Source organism: Medicago truncatula, chromosome 5, assembly GCF_003473485.1.
Source record: "Medicago truncatula cultivar Jemalong A17 chromosome 5, MtrunA17r5.0-ANR, whole genome shotgun sequence".
Classification (NCBI taxonomy): domain Eukaryota; kingdom Viridiplantae; phylum Streptophyta; class Magnoliopsida; order Fabales; family Fabaceae; genus Medicago; species Medicago truncatula.
In genome coordinates, this window is record NC_053046.1 from 36,871,120 (window position 1) to 36,884,989 (window position 13,870).

At 31.7% G+C, this 13,870-nt stretch overlaps 1 protein-coding gene across 1 annotated transcript; it reads left to right on the forward strand.

Annotated features, from left to right (window-relative positions):
• Positions 1-53: 53 nt before the first annotated feature.
• LOC11431146 (gibberellin 2-beta-dioxygenase 1) lies at positions 54-3,314 on the forward strand. Its single transcript, XM_003616608.4, has 2 exons — positions 54-1,055; positions 2,642-3,314. Exons 1-2 carry the CDS (start codon positions 237-239, stop codon positions 2,960-2,962), a joined length of 1,140 nt encoding a protein of 379 aa, XP_003616656.1. The 5' UTR covers positions 54-236; the 3' UTR covers positions 2,963-3,314.
• The last annotated feature ends 10,556 nt before the right edge of the window (positions 3,315-13,870 follow it).

Consider the following 13,870-nt stretch of genomic DNA (forward strand, 5'->3'; position numbering starts at 1 on the left):
TACTTAAATTAACTTGTCAAAAAAACATTAGTAAAAAAGTAAAATAAATAAATACAAAACATAGTGGAAGGCAACAAACACATCACACATGTCTCCTGAATGCTCCTCCTAATATATTCCCTTTCACTAAAAACATCCAAACACAAGTTACACCATAAACAAAAAGTGACCCAAACTTTGAGTCATTGTTTTCAACCCTAGTTCAGGTTTTTGTTCTTCACGTCATCATCATATTCATGGCATCTTCAACTCACACTCATCAAATACTACCACAAAACCTTCATGGTGGAGGCTCCACCTCAGCACCACCACCAACACCATCAACTACCACCACCAACAACAACCACCTCTCAACTTCCACCGCTGCTGATGCACTCTCCCGCCTCCTCCACCGTCTCCCACCCAACCTCTCTCTTCCCACCATCCGCCGATCCTCTCCAACCACCACCTCTCCTCCTTCTCTCTCCTTTTCATCACTCACACCAGAAAAACTCATCTCCTCCATTTCTCAACTTGGTTTTATTCAACTCACTGATCACTCAGTTTCTTCAAAACTTGCCAACTTGGCTGAGTCAGAGTCACTCAAACTCTTCAACCTTTCACATGATCAAAAAGAATCATTCTTCCCTCAAAACTGGCCTTTCGGTTACGAAGGTGACAACGACAACGACGAAGAAAAACTCGTTGAGTCGTTCCGGTTCCAGTTCGACTCGTTGTGTTCAACCGAGTCGAACCAGATAAAACTAGAATCACTCAGCGAGTTTGCATGTGCACTTGAGAAACTAGGTTTGAATATTATTGATGTGTTGATGAATGGTTTGGGGGTTGAGAACCCGGTTGGTGATGACTCGAACCGGTTTAGTTCGATTATGTGGGTTTCTGAGTGTTTGCCAGGAAATAAACCCGGTTCAATGGGTGGGTTTTACCCGTTTATAGTGGGATTGCAGTATCAGATAAGGTGTCAAAAATATTCGTTGTTGTCGGATTCAGGTGGATGGGTTTCTGTGTTGCCACACGTGGATTCTATCTTAGTTACTGTTGGTGATGTTGCTCAGGTTAGTTTATTAGATTTTTCTACTTGTAAGATTATTTTATGACTTTTTGGCTATTTGTTAATTTTTGTTGAGCAATCAATTATTATAATATTTGAATGTATAAAATGGAGTCACTATAATTCTTAGATGTAAGAGAAATATTTATGGGATATTGGGATGTGTTTATAATTTGGATTAAGATGATTAAGTGTTCAAGGACCAACTGAAATGATTATTTACCTTTTTTTTTTTTTGTACGTCTACTACTTTTCTAATTATTAGAAATTTATTTTCTTTTAGTTAGTGCCTGGTTTGTGGGGATAAGCTTATGGGGTAATGTCAGATTAGTTTGTCTGCTTTGAATTATTTATGATCGCATGCAAGTACCATAATTTTGCCACTTAGTTGCGTGTATAATTTAATATTTTGGTATACATTGTATAATTCAATTTTGAATCATCAGCAATGAAAATTCAAATTTGAAAACGCCGTAGTTTGAACAAAGCTTCAAAAACTAAGGTTATAACAAATTGTATTTTTTAAAACAAATGTTTTCTGTATGAGGGATTATTAATTATCTGAATGAGCCATCTTTTAGTTGCTCACATGATAAACGAGAGATGTTATGTTGGTGGTTTTTTCTTTATAAAATGTTATGTTGGTGGTGTTATTTTGTTTATTTTCTAGAATGATTAAGACATTTTTAAATAATTCAGATATTATCGACGTTTTTTTAGGAGATAGTATTATTGACGTTTGTTATGTGTATATGAAAAAACATAATTTAGGTTTGGTCCCACATTTTGATTTTAATCACCCAGAAAATTTATGTTTGGTCTGGTCCAATCTATGGCAACTCAAGGGAGGCCAGGAGGAAATTTAATTAATTGTTATTTTTTTTCACAAAAGGAGGAAATTTAATTAATGTAGTTGCGTATGTGCCTTAAGTACATAATTTCTAGATTTAGTTTCATAAATTTATGTTTTGATGGACGGTCTATTGGAGAGGGAATGGAGGAAACTAAATTAAGTATATGATTAGATTACTATCATTTATGGCCTTTGCCCTCTTTTGTAAAAAAAAAAAAAAAAAAAAAAAAGATTACTATCATTTATGAAACTAATCTTTAATTTTTTTTTTTAAATCTTAAATATGGAAAGGATCTTTTCCATTATGAATTCTCACAATTTTTCAAAGTGAAATCTCATTCATCATCAATAGAAAGAGAAAAGATGATTAAAGTTATAAAGAAAAGTGAAATGATATATTTTAATGGCAGAGATTATAAAAATGGAAAAGAAATCAAGTGAAAAGTACACTCGAGAGGATCCAAATCCCTTAAATATATATCAAAATTAATATTTAATATAGACTTCTCTAGAAGTTCTCCCCTCTAAATTAAAAACCCTCAAAACCCAACTCAAGCTTTCTAAAAGTAGAAGTAAAAAAAGTTTAGAAGCTATATGAATAATTATTTATCCAATTTTCTGTTAAGTATTTTTTTATTTTTTTTTTATCTTTAATAGTACATCAAACTAATGTCAAGACATATGCAAGTAGCATATTGATATGTTTGTTTACCATATATTAATATATAAATGTGTAGGTTTGGAGCAATGGAAAATTAAAGAAGGTAAGAGGCAGACCAATTATGGCAGCATTAGGAGATGAAAATGATTCAAGTTGCATAACAATGTCGTTGCTAATAACCCTTCCTTTAGAGAGCAATGTAGCTCCACTTCTTCCCATTGGCAACAAGAACAAAGTTGAAGATGATATTGATAATGATGAAGAAGAAAATAACATTGGTGGTGAAGGACAAAAAAGGGTATTCAACTCTATTGATTTTGAGGACTATGCTTGGAGAGTTTATCATGAACGTCTCTTATTCAAGGATCCATTGGATAGGTACCGTATTACTCAATAGTTGGAGTTGCATGCCTCTCACTACCTCTTAGTGTTGTTATTTTATTTTATTCTTTTCTTTATAGCTATATCTGAGTTTTTTGAGAGATTTATAAATGTTAGTCCTATAAGGTTTTAATTTTGGATGATGAAAGGGGGAAAAAACTAGAATGAGACGGGGTAATATTATTTTGTTCTCATTGGGAGGACTATATATGATGAGTTGTATATGGTCCATTTGTTGATTTGATTGATTTTGAAGGGCTTGAGAACTTTTTTTTGAGTTTGTATTAATTAGTACTCTAGGCAATGGCTTTAATTATCTCTTTTCATGGAATATTATCAATTATTCATCCTACCCGTCTTCATTCAAATAATTGTCATTCATTTGTTTCCATTTACCATCTTCATTCAATTATCTCTTTTAAGGAATAATATTATCAATTATTTATACTCCTCTATTCAAGTGGTTTCAAAACTAGAGAGAAAAAGATGAAGATGATGATTTTAGGTTAAAAATTGATCCAAAACCACCCTTCAATGAAGAAACAGTAAGAGAAAATTCAGAGAGAGAAAACTAAAGTCGAATTGTAATTATTTTGCATCATACAATATTATTTCTTATTTTTAATATAGTTTGCATTATTTTTCTTTGAAATTTTAGCCACATATATGCTGAATGTCTAAACCCTGATTACATGGTGGTAATTAATTAGAAAGACAACATTTTTTGGGTTGATTTTAGATGCGAGAATGTGCCACAATTTTGCTTCAATGGTGGTCACACTTTCAAAACCAACTCTACAAAGTCCCAACTAGTAAACAAAACCCCTCTATAACCTTGAATTCGATCTAATCAGTTTTGTAGAAGGCTAATGGATCCAAAGGAATAAAATTAGCAACTCATATCAATAAAAAAAAAAAAAAAAAAGCTTTGGCCAAAACAACCCCCCATATGCCTTCTAAAATGTTGCATATGTTTGCAACCATGAATATGCAAAGAAACCTCTCTAGAGCCTACTCATAACTCTTCAAATTTTAGAGGACCAAATCAAGGTTTCCCGAGTCCTACAGATCAGAGAAGAATATTTCCAAGACAAATGGAGACAATGCTTAAACAGACTACTTTCTACATGACTATAGATAATGATCATAAATAACCAGCCCAACAAAACTCAAGTTCAACTATCAACAAACCTACGAAACAAAAATTAGGAAAAGCAAAATGCTTACAATAGACAAGTTGGAATACCTCCTGGAAGATAACATGAAAATCACATGTAATGGCAAATTCACCCCATATCCAACAAAAACGGTCGGCCTGTTCAACAAGCCAACCGATATAATTATTCGTTTTGTTGATTTACAACTTTCTTGAATCAATTAACAAAGAGTATCTTTTGATAAACATACCGAACATTTGTGAATGCATGCTTTATTAATTACAGAAAATATTAAGTAGTAGTATTAGATAAATCACACACAATTGTTTTCTCTCATTTTCATGAGTTAAACATGACTTCATTTCAATCACAAACAATAACACTTGCTACATGAACAAACCTCCAATATATCTTGCAAAGAATACACGTTTCTCTCATTCTTCATTTATTAAATATGAATTTTAAAAGTCATGGATTTCAATCATAAACACCACCGCTAACTATATGCATAAATCATCAATATGTGTTACAAATAATACAAATATCCTTCACTTTTCATGTATTAAATATTAATTTTTAAGTCATGCATGTCATGTGAGAATACATATTATATATGTTCAAAAAACAAAGTGATTGTAAATATTTTTAACCTCGATGTGTTATATCCTTCTTCTCTATCAAATAATTGATTTTACTTTTTATAAATGATCACATAAAATTTTGTTACAATCTAATGTTATATTAACAAATAAATGACATTACTTTGAAATTAGAAAATAAACATTAGTAAAGTTAATTGTTTATTTGGTCTCTCATTTATTTTTATCTGTTTTTTTTTTTTTTTTTTTGCATTTTCTTATTCTTTTAGTACAAATCATAAAATAAAGACACTTTTATCGATGCAAAGAGTACCAAAAATTATTACCCCAATAATTTCCTTAAAAAAATTATCACCTCAATCATTATTAACATATACCAATTTAAAAAAATTTAATGCACCTCCAAATATTTATACATATTATATTTTATTTATTTAGAGGATACGTATTATATGTATGAATCCCCTTTATGGTCCCATGAAAGGTTGCCCATCCCGACTTTTCTTAGAGCTACCATTGTAAACATCACTTATTTAGTTATTTGAAATCTATATCCTTCTACATGCCAAATTATTTTATTTTTAGGTTTAATTGCATTTTTGGACCCCTATCTTTCCAAAAGTTGCGATTATGGACCCCTAACTAATTTAAATACAAAACAGCCCCCTATGTTTTGATTCTTTGGCAGCTTTGGACCCCCAAGGCAAAAAAAAATTGACATGTGGCACCTCACTTAGGGTGTCACGTCAGCGTTGACCGAGTCAACAATGGATTGAGGTCCAAAACTGCCAAAGAATCAAAACATAGGGGACTGTTTTGTATTTAAATTAGTTAGAGGTCCATAACCGCAACTTTTAAAAAGATGGGAGTCCAAAATTGCAATTAAGTCTTTTTTTTTATGATTAAGGACTTCTGCACTGTACACAAGCCCCCATCACTTATGATATAGTAATGAATATTGATTGTAATAATGTACTAATGTATTTTTTATTACATTATATATTGATTATAATGGTTTCAATTGTGTTGTTTTATAAAAAAAATTGAATGATATAAATAATACTATTTGACATTAAGTTATAATCTATATTTTAATTAAATTTGTTCATCAGCATTTGTGGAACGTTAAAGCAATGTAATCTTTTTAACAAACATTAAACATACAAATTTACATAATAATATAACTTTTAGATCAAGTACATTTGAAATAGGAATATGGAATGTTTACATAAGCAAATTTAAAATAAATAGTATTTCCAACTTAAAAGTCATTGTTTTGCATTGGTACAAAACTTTTCCATCCTTTTCTGATCTGTGTGCTACTTGAGGGATTCAAGTATTGTTGGAACATTGGTGTGCAGATGGAAAGAAATTGGAAGGTTGGAAGATTAAACATCAAGTAATTAAACTTTGATCTAGTGTTGTGTGAATTGAAAAAATAGAGTGTAAGAGTCCCACATAAAATAGAACACACACATTAGTAGTGTTTAAATAGTGGTATTTTATTTTAAATACCTGATAATGATGCAAATAATAATTATTATTATTTTTTATTCATGGATATTACTTCCCATAATTTTAGGTTATGTTTGTTGTGATAAGATTAAGAATCCAACTGAATTTCATATCTTTCCTTCATTAGTTTGTTTAAGCTAATCTTGTGGATTTGCTTCTTTTTGAACTTATCTGATTAGTTTGTTACTTGAGTTGATCTTGGGTTGCTTAATTTTTAAGTAAGTTTACTTAATTCTTAAGTCTCTCCAAATTAGTTACAAACTCTCCCTATAAAAGGAGAGCTCACCTAGTTCAAAAAACACACCAAAGAGTTTCATTGAGTTGTCGGGAACTCTTTCTTTCTTCTCCCCTTCTTGACTTGTATTGACGAGTCTTCTTTTCTTCATCTCCTTTTTCTATCCCTTCGGAATTAAGAGTGTTCTAAAGACCATAGTCCCTTTTCGGTTTAATGTCCCTTCAGAATAATTAAGAATGGTCTTAAAAACATAGTCCCTTCGAAATAAATAGTACTATTAAAATCATAGTCCCTTTTTGGAATAATAATGTCGCGTCGGAATTAAGAATGATCTTAACGGTATATATAAAAAGTATTTCAATATTTTTCTATTTGAGGAGAAATGGTGGTATCACCATATTTGAGTGATCGTAGTGCCATATTGATGTTTTGGAGAAATTAAAGTTAGAATGGTGGTAACACCATATTTGAGTGGTCTGAACACCATAACAGAGTGGTAACAATACCATATTAAAGTGGTTTCAGTATTAAAGAGTGGTCTTAGTACCATATTTGAGGGTGTAATTCTCGAACGATTTTCTACAATGCATAGTTAACTGCACAGTTGTAGTTGAGCTTGTTTTATCCTGGAGGCGGCGTGGTTGATAGTCTGCCTTGCACAATTTTTGACAGTGCCACGAAACGTCTTAAAGAGAGCGACCTGCCATGACTCAACCTAGTAACAGCTTCGGTAGATAATATAATGAATTTGGAAATCCAAATACAACAATTTGAAAATCCAAAAACAACAAGTATTAGTTCATGTATAAATATTTTTCCATTACTTTTTGATAGAATTTGATACTCAAAGTTTTTTCAACAATAGGAGATTTTTTAGATATTCTTAATTTCACATATCACTATTTTATTTCATTATTTCACTGAAGATGTCTTTGGCATATATAGGAAGTGAGGCATGGTTCAAAAAAGGGTTTTTAGACACTCTACATTCCTGGGAATCGACATTATTTCACCCTTACGAATTTTAACTTTCATAATGTGGGAATGTGGTGTAGTATGACTAAGTCTTCCACAATAATGACATCTAACGTTGAGAATGCGAGGTTTACCGTCCTCGTTTTTGTTGACAAAGGAGTGTTTTTTGGAAGGTATTCTATAGGAATTTCTCTTGTCTTTTGATTTCATGGTAAACTTCATTTCACCTTTGGAGACTTGTTCTATTTTAAAATTTAGGTATTCAATCTCCTTATGTAAATTAGGACAAGTTTCACAACTTGGAAAATTCATTCCATTTGAATCATATTTGTTGGATTTGTTTTAGCTGGTTCATGGCTAGGAATTGCAAGTTTTTCATGTACATGAGATGTATGTTCTTCTTTTAAACATTCAAAATCATTTTTGAGTTGTGAAAGCTCGGATTCGAATTTTAAAATTGTTTTCTTTTGAGTAATTAATTTCTGAAATGCATTCAAAGGTTCACCATGCATTTCTTGCAGAGCTTGTTGTGATTGCTCATAAGAAAGATTAAATTTGGATTCAGAGTTGGAGTAACTTACGTCATTTTTTTTCACTTGACCCATGAAGCACTAGTTTGCAACTTCATCATTTTCGGTGTCGCTAACCACAGATGTCATGTCATCATCTTCCTAAGCAACATACACTCTTCTTCCTCTTGAGTTTCAATTTGAATTGAGTATTCCTTTGCCTTTAACTAACTCCGGACATTCATAACAACTTACTACTTTCTCTTCTTTTTTCGATTATTTTCCTTTGAGTGATGCCTTTCTAAAGTTGACTAAGTTCTTGTCATTATGTGTTAGACCGTTTCTCTTAATGTAGTGATTCTATCGTCTCAAGAACAAACCAATTTCGTCTTCATTGAGTGAATGAGTCACTTTCATCTTGAATCGAAGAAGTAGCCACTAACGAGGAGGCTTTCAACGCGATGGACTTCTTTTCCTTCTTCTTGACATCTTTCTCACTAGTTTTCAGCCTTAACATCTCGTGTTCATGTTCTTTGAGTTTACCAAAAAGAGTGGTGATACCAAGAGTATTGAGGTTTTGAGATTCTATTATAGCGGTGACTTTGGCTTCCAATCTCTAGTCATACACCTCAACACTTTGTTAGTACAAGCTTGGTTTGAGATGTCTTTTCCTAAGTTTTGTAATTTGTTAACAATGTGAGTGGACCTCATTTGCATGAAGGAGACGGTTTCACCATCCTCCATGTGAAAGAGCTCGTATTGTTGGATAACAGTATTGATTTTTGATTGCTTCTCAGTACCCTTATGTAGAGTTTTTCCAAGGCGTCCCTAATTGCCTTAGCAGTCTTACAATGTGAACCGAATGATACTAGCTCATTCATGCCAAGGGCGAAAATGAGCATGTTTCTCGCTTTCAAGTCATATTGAACCTTTTTCTTATCATTATCGATCAATTGACCTTATGTTTGTTTTGTATGACACCGTCAACTTCAACTTGCGGTTCAAACCGTCCATTGACGACGACGTCCCAATCATCCATTTCCAGGTTTGAATGGAAAGAGGTTTAACATCGGTACCGGTTAAGGGAAGAATTAAAGAAAAAATTAAACAAAGTAATGTACATGAATAAAGGAAGGGTACAAGAATGAGTCAATAATTAGAAGGACAGGAGGGAAAAATTTCATGTGCATGATTAGGAGCTATACTGTTTTTGTAACTGAAGAAGGGAAAAAAATTATGCAAACCCCTCAATCTATTTAGCTGAAAGTGAAATGAAACGTGAAGTTAGATAATTTGGGGTCTAATTTTGTGTATGTGTATGCGGCAAAAATGAGGTGACGTGTCAGGTAGATAATTTGGGGTCTAATTTAATAAAAGCAAATTTGAGTGTATTGGTACACCATATCCTTAAATTAATTGTTAAATGAGTTACTTTTTGAAAAAAAAAAATTATATCACCTATAATTATAATAACTAAATCTTATTTACCAAAAACGTCGACGAAATAAATTTTAAATTTTCAGAACTTTTATTAATCATAATACAAAATTTTGATTATTTTTTACAATTAAATGTAAAAAAAATTAGTATGATTTTTATAAACAATGAAATGATGTTTTTTTTCTTATGAAATGATATTTTTTAAAATATAAATATCAACATATAGCTCTTTATTTCATAAAAATGATAGGTAATTTATTGATTTTTGAAGCAAGAGTACTGGTACATCCTAATTTGTGTATGAAACTCTATTTTAACTACAATGCTTTCTATTTTAATCTCATTTCACTTTCTTTTTTTAGATTTTTCTTTTAAGTTTGTAGACGAAGTGAAAAGCATCACATAAAAATCTCACACACAACTACGTGGTCTCAAATTCAAACTCGAGTGAAGGTATCCAGCATAACAATGACACCATTGTACATTGAACATGAACTTAGGTGCGATTTTTTTTTACTTTTACAAGTGATGTTTTCTAAAAACAACAATAATATTTGGATATTTCTAATAGAGGGTTGGTGATTTGGAAAAAAATCAATAAACCCAAAAAACTAAAACATATAAAAAATTACCCAATCTTTGCTGGTTCAGATAACTGCACTTATCCAACATATGAATGAAGACATTGTTATTCAGATAGCTGCACTTATATACGAGAAGGTGCGATGATTCATTAACATTTCCTTTTTTTTTTCCTTTATCCTCTTTCGTCCAAAGCCATTAATCACTCTCTTTTCTTCCTAACTCACAAACAAAGTCTAACTCCTTTAAATTTTGTCTTTTCTTTCCAAACCTTAAATGTTGCATCCCACCACGATGAATACATCTTCGGTCCCCTCTCTCACGCAAAAGGATTAAGTGTAGTCAGCAGTTTAGAGTCATTTGACGCAGTTTTGATTTTTTAAAATTAGAAAAATTCTAACATTGAAATCTAAATCATTCGATCTTAATGGGTTGACCTTGATCTCTCTGATTGAATGCATGCAGTTATGGGTACCGACTACACTCAATCTGGAACTCTCTCTCACATCCACTCTCATCACTAATCTAGGCTTTGTTTGCGAGTTTGGAGGGGAAGAAAATGAAAGGCTTTGAGGGGTGCAAAATATGAAGAAAAATAGAGAAATCTTACAAATTTTTTAAAAGAGTAGTTTTTTAGAGAATGGTAAATTAATGCATATGATTACTTTATTTTTAATTTTAAAAATATTATAACAACATAAATTAAATTTGAAGAATTCTTATTAACCCTCCAAAATCCCCCAAATCTCACCTCCAATACAATTTTTTAGTTCCTCCAAATGAGGAGGGTTTTGTATTATGAAGAAAAGTTAACCCCCCGAAGCCCTCCTCTCCCATTTTCTTCTATTTCTTCCACTTGCTCATTCCTTTTTTCCTAAACCTTCCCCTCCCTTCCCCTTCAAACTCGCAAACAAAGCCTTAATGAAAGTTTTTTTTTTTTTTGGTACAACAAAGCTATATATTTTTTTCTGGTCAAGACAAAGCTATATATTTTAACCGTATATGATTTGTTATATTTTATTTATATAATATTGACAATGGATTTTGAAGAATGCACCAGCTCAACTTTTTTTTTTTTGAAGGAGCACCAGCTCAACTTGCTATATTAAAATGTCATTTCATCATGTACATGCTCCTATATGTGTACCTGCTTCACGCCCTTGGGCTAGGACCACATTGATTTTTCTACGGGGTCTCTTTCTCCTTTCCCGATATATTTCATTGTTTATTTTCCTTATGTTATTAGGTGATCATATTCCATATATATATATTTATCTAAATTAGGGTCGTTAATACTTTTAGGATCAATAAGGGTGTTTGGCTTGAAGACACAATGAGTGATGTTGCCATTTAGCTAATATGATGTATACATGTGAAAGTAAACTACCTAGATCTTTGGCTTTGATGCTTTCAGAAGTTTGCTTTTCGAAATAATTGATAAAATGAGATGCTTACATTTATATATTTAAATGTTTATCTTAAATGCAAAGCTTTCCTTCAAAAAAAAAAAAATCTTAAATGCAAAGCTTGCCAACAAACTAATTATCGCGGCACATTTTCTAAAAAAAATAAAATAATTATCCAACCTTATAATTTGGGACGACGGGGTAAGTTAATTAAGTGATGACTTTTGAGAAATGTATTTTCGTCATCTTTTTACTGTGATATTGGTACAAAGTATCCACCGTCGTTTAACAATGATTAATCTTCATCAAGGAACCAATGAGGCACACAAAGTCGATTCTCCTTTTCCAACTAGATCGCATGCTTAAAGAGCTCAAAATCAAATCCTTTACCAATAACACCAATCTATTGTTAGTGATGTTTTCATCATTTATTTCAATGCTAAATTAAAATATCCACCTTCATCATGAACTAAATGACCATTTTAATTTGGGTGATGCTAACTAGTGCCTCGAGGACATTAGTTAAGATATTGTCATTCTTTCTAATTCTGCACTTTAATTAATACTATTTTCGTCCTTAAGTATAAGACTCATTTGAAAAAATCACGGGGATTAAGAAAGTTGACATTTGTATAAAAATTGTTTGTAATCACAACTGCTTTTTACAATTTTATCCTTATGAAGTCAAAGCGAATGTCAGATGAGTGAAGAAAAAATGTTTTGATCTATAAGAACAAGGGGGTTTTCAAAATTATGCAAATTATAGGAGAATTAAAGTTATGGGTATATCATAGAGTTACGAGAAAGATTGAATGAACGAAGATTAAGAAAAATGTCTCAAGTTACTGGTAACCAATTTGGTTTCATGTCTTAGAGGTCGACCTTGAAAGCGATCTACTTACTCATCAAATGGATAAAAAAGACTTACGCTTAATTTTCATTGATTTGGAGAAGACTTGTGATAGAGTTCATAGAGAGTTTTGTGGACAACCCTAGTGAAGAAAGGAGTTATGATTGCATGTTCAAGCTATCAAGGACATGTATGTGAGGGCTTCCACTAGTTTGAGGACGTAGGATGGAGGCACAAACAATTTTCTCATAAAAACATGATTGCACTAATGATCAACCTTAAACTCTTATCTTTTTGCTTTAGTTTTGGAGTATTTATGGAACACATTCAAGAGGTAGCACCAAGATGTATGTTTTTTTAGTTGATATAGTCCTACTTGAAGAGTCGGAGGAGGAATTGAATGGGTGGTTGGAGACTTAAGGACAAGCTTATAATCATATGGTTCTGTTTGAGCAGAAGCAAGACAAAGTATATGTAATGTAATTTTAGCAAAAGACGTAGTATTTCTACCTAGCTTAGAAGTCAAAGTTGAAGAGCATATCATATCACAAGTAACATAGTTTAAATATATTGGATTTATAGTACAAAATGAAAGAGAAATAGAAGCAATATTGTATGGAATAAAGTGTTAGGTGTTGAAGAACCAACACAAGAATAAAATCAATATAGTAGATACGAGGATGTTGTGTAGTAAAACTAGCTATTAGATAGAGGATGTTGTGTTGGATGTGTAGTAAAACTAGCTATTAGATAGAATTTGAAATGAATATTAGAGAGAGTCTGGATAGCACCTATTGTGAAAAAGATAGTGGAAAATAAGTTTAGGTGGTTTGGGATATAGAGAGAAGACATATAAATTTTGTTGTAATGGGAGTAGATCATATGAAGTATAGCCAAGTCACTCAAATGCAGAGGAAAACTTAGAAAAACTATTAGAAAATGATTTTTTTTGTTACAACTATTAGAAAATGATTGAAGATTAATGAGATGGATGCAAATATAATTTATGACAAAACATTATGCCATAATTTGATCTACTTAGTCAATTTCTTTTAGTGAGATAAGACTTTATTATTGCTATTATTCTAAAATAAGATATTTTAACGATTTTAATATTTGTGCATTAATTATTTAAAAAATAAACGCTAAAATTTGATTTTGTACCGTCAATCCATGCGAATTACTCAAATTTTATTATTTTTTTAAAATGTTAAATTATCATGTAACTTTTTCATTATCCTTCAAAAAAAAAAAATGTAAAATTGAATGTCACGTCACAACTCATAGAAGAAACTTAGAAGACAGGATTCATACCCCTCATAAAGTTCCCTAAATATAACTAATCTCAAACATTTGTTTAATTACTTTTTCATAATTTGTTGACTTATATTAATATATAGACTTTGCTGTTAGAGTGTGCTTCTCTCTAAAAAACACTTTACTATTACCATCAAAGAATTGCTTCTTTACAATCCGAAACTGAAAGTGTAAGACAGCAACGTTGTGTCCACCAAAGAGTCTCAAATTAAACCACCAGACCCTTGCACCTGACTAAGACTACTACCAACTTTGAAAGCTTTGAGATCACTCCTTTGTATCCCTCCCCCTCACGTATTCATTGAAAGTGGTTGCATTGCCAACGGATCAAGGGGAATG

Bases quoted from the DNA above. Each gene is read 5' to 3' on its own strand.
- LOC11431146 (XM_003616608.4), top strand. From the start codon at position 237: ATGGCATCTTCAACTCACACTCATCAAATACTACCACAAAACCTTCAT. The intron at 1,056-2,641 runs GTTAGTTTATTA...ATAAATGTGTAG, and splicing joins CTGTTGGTGATGTTGCTCAG to GTTTGGAGCAATGGAAAATT.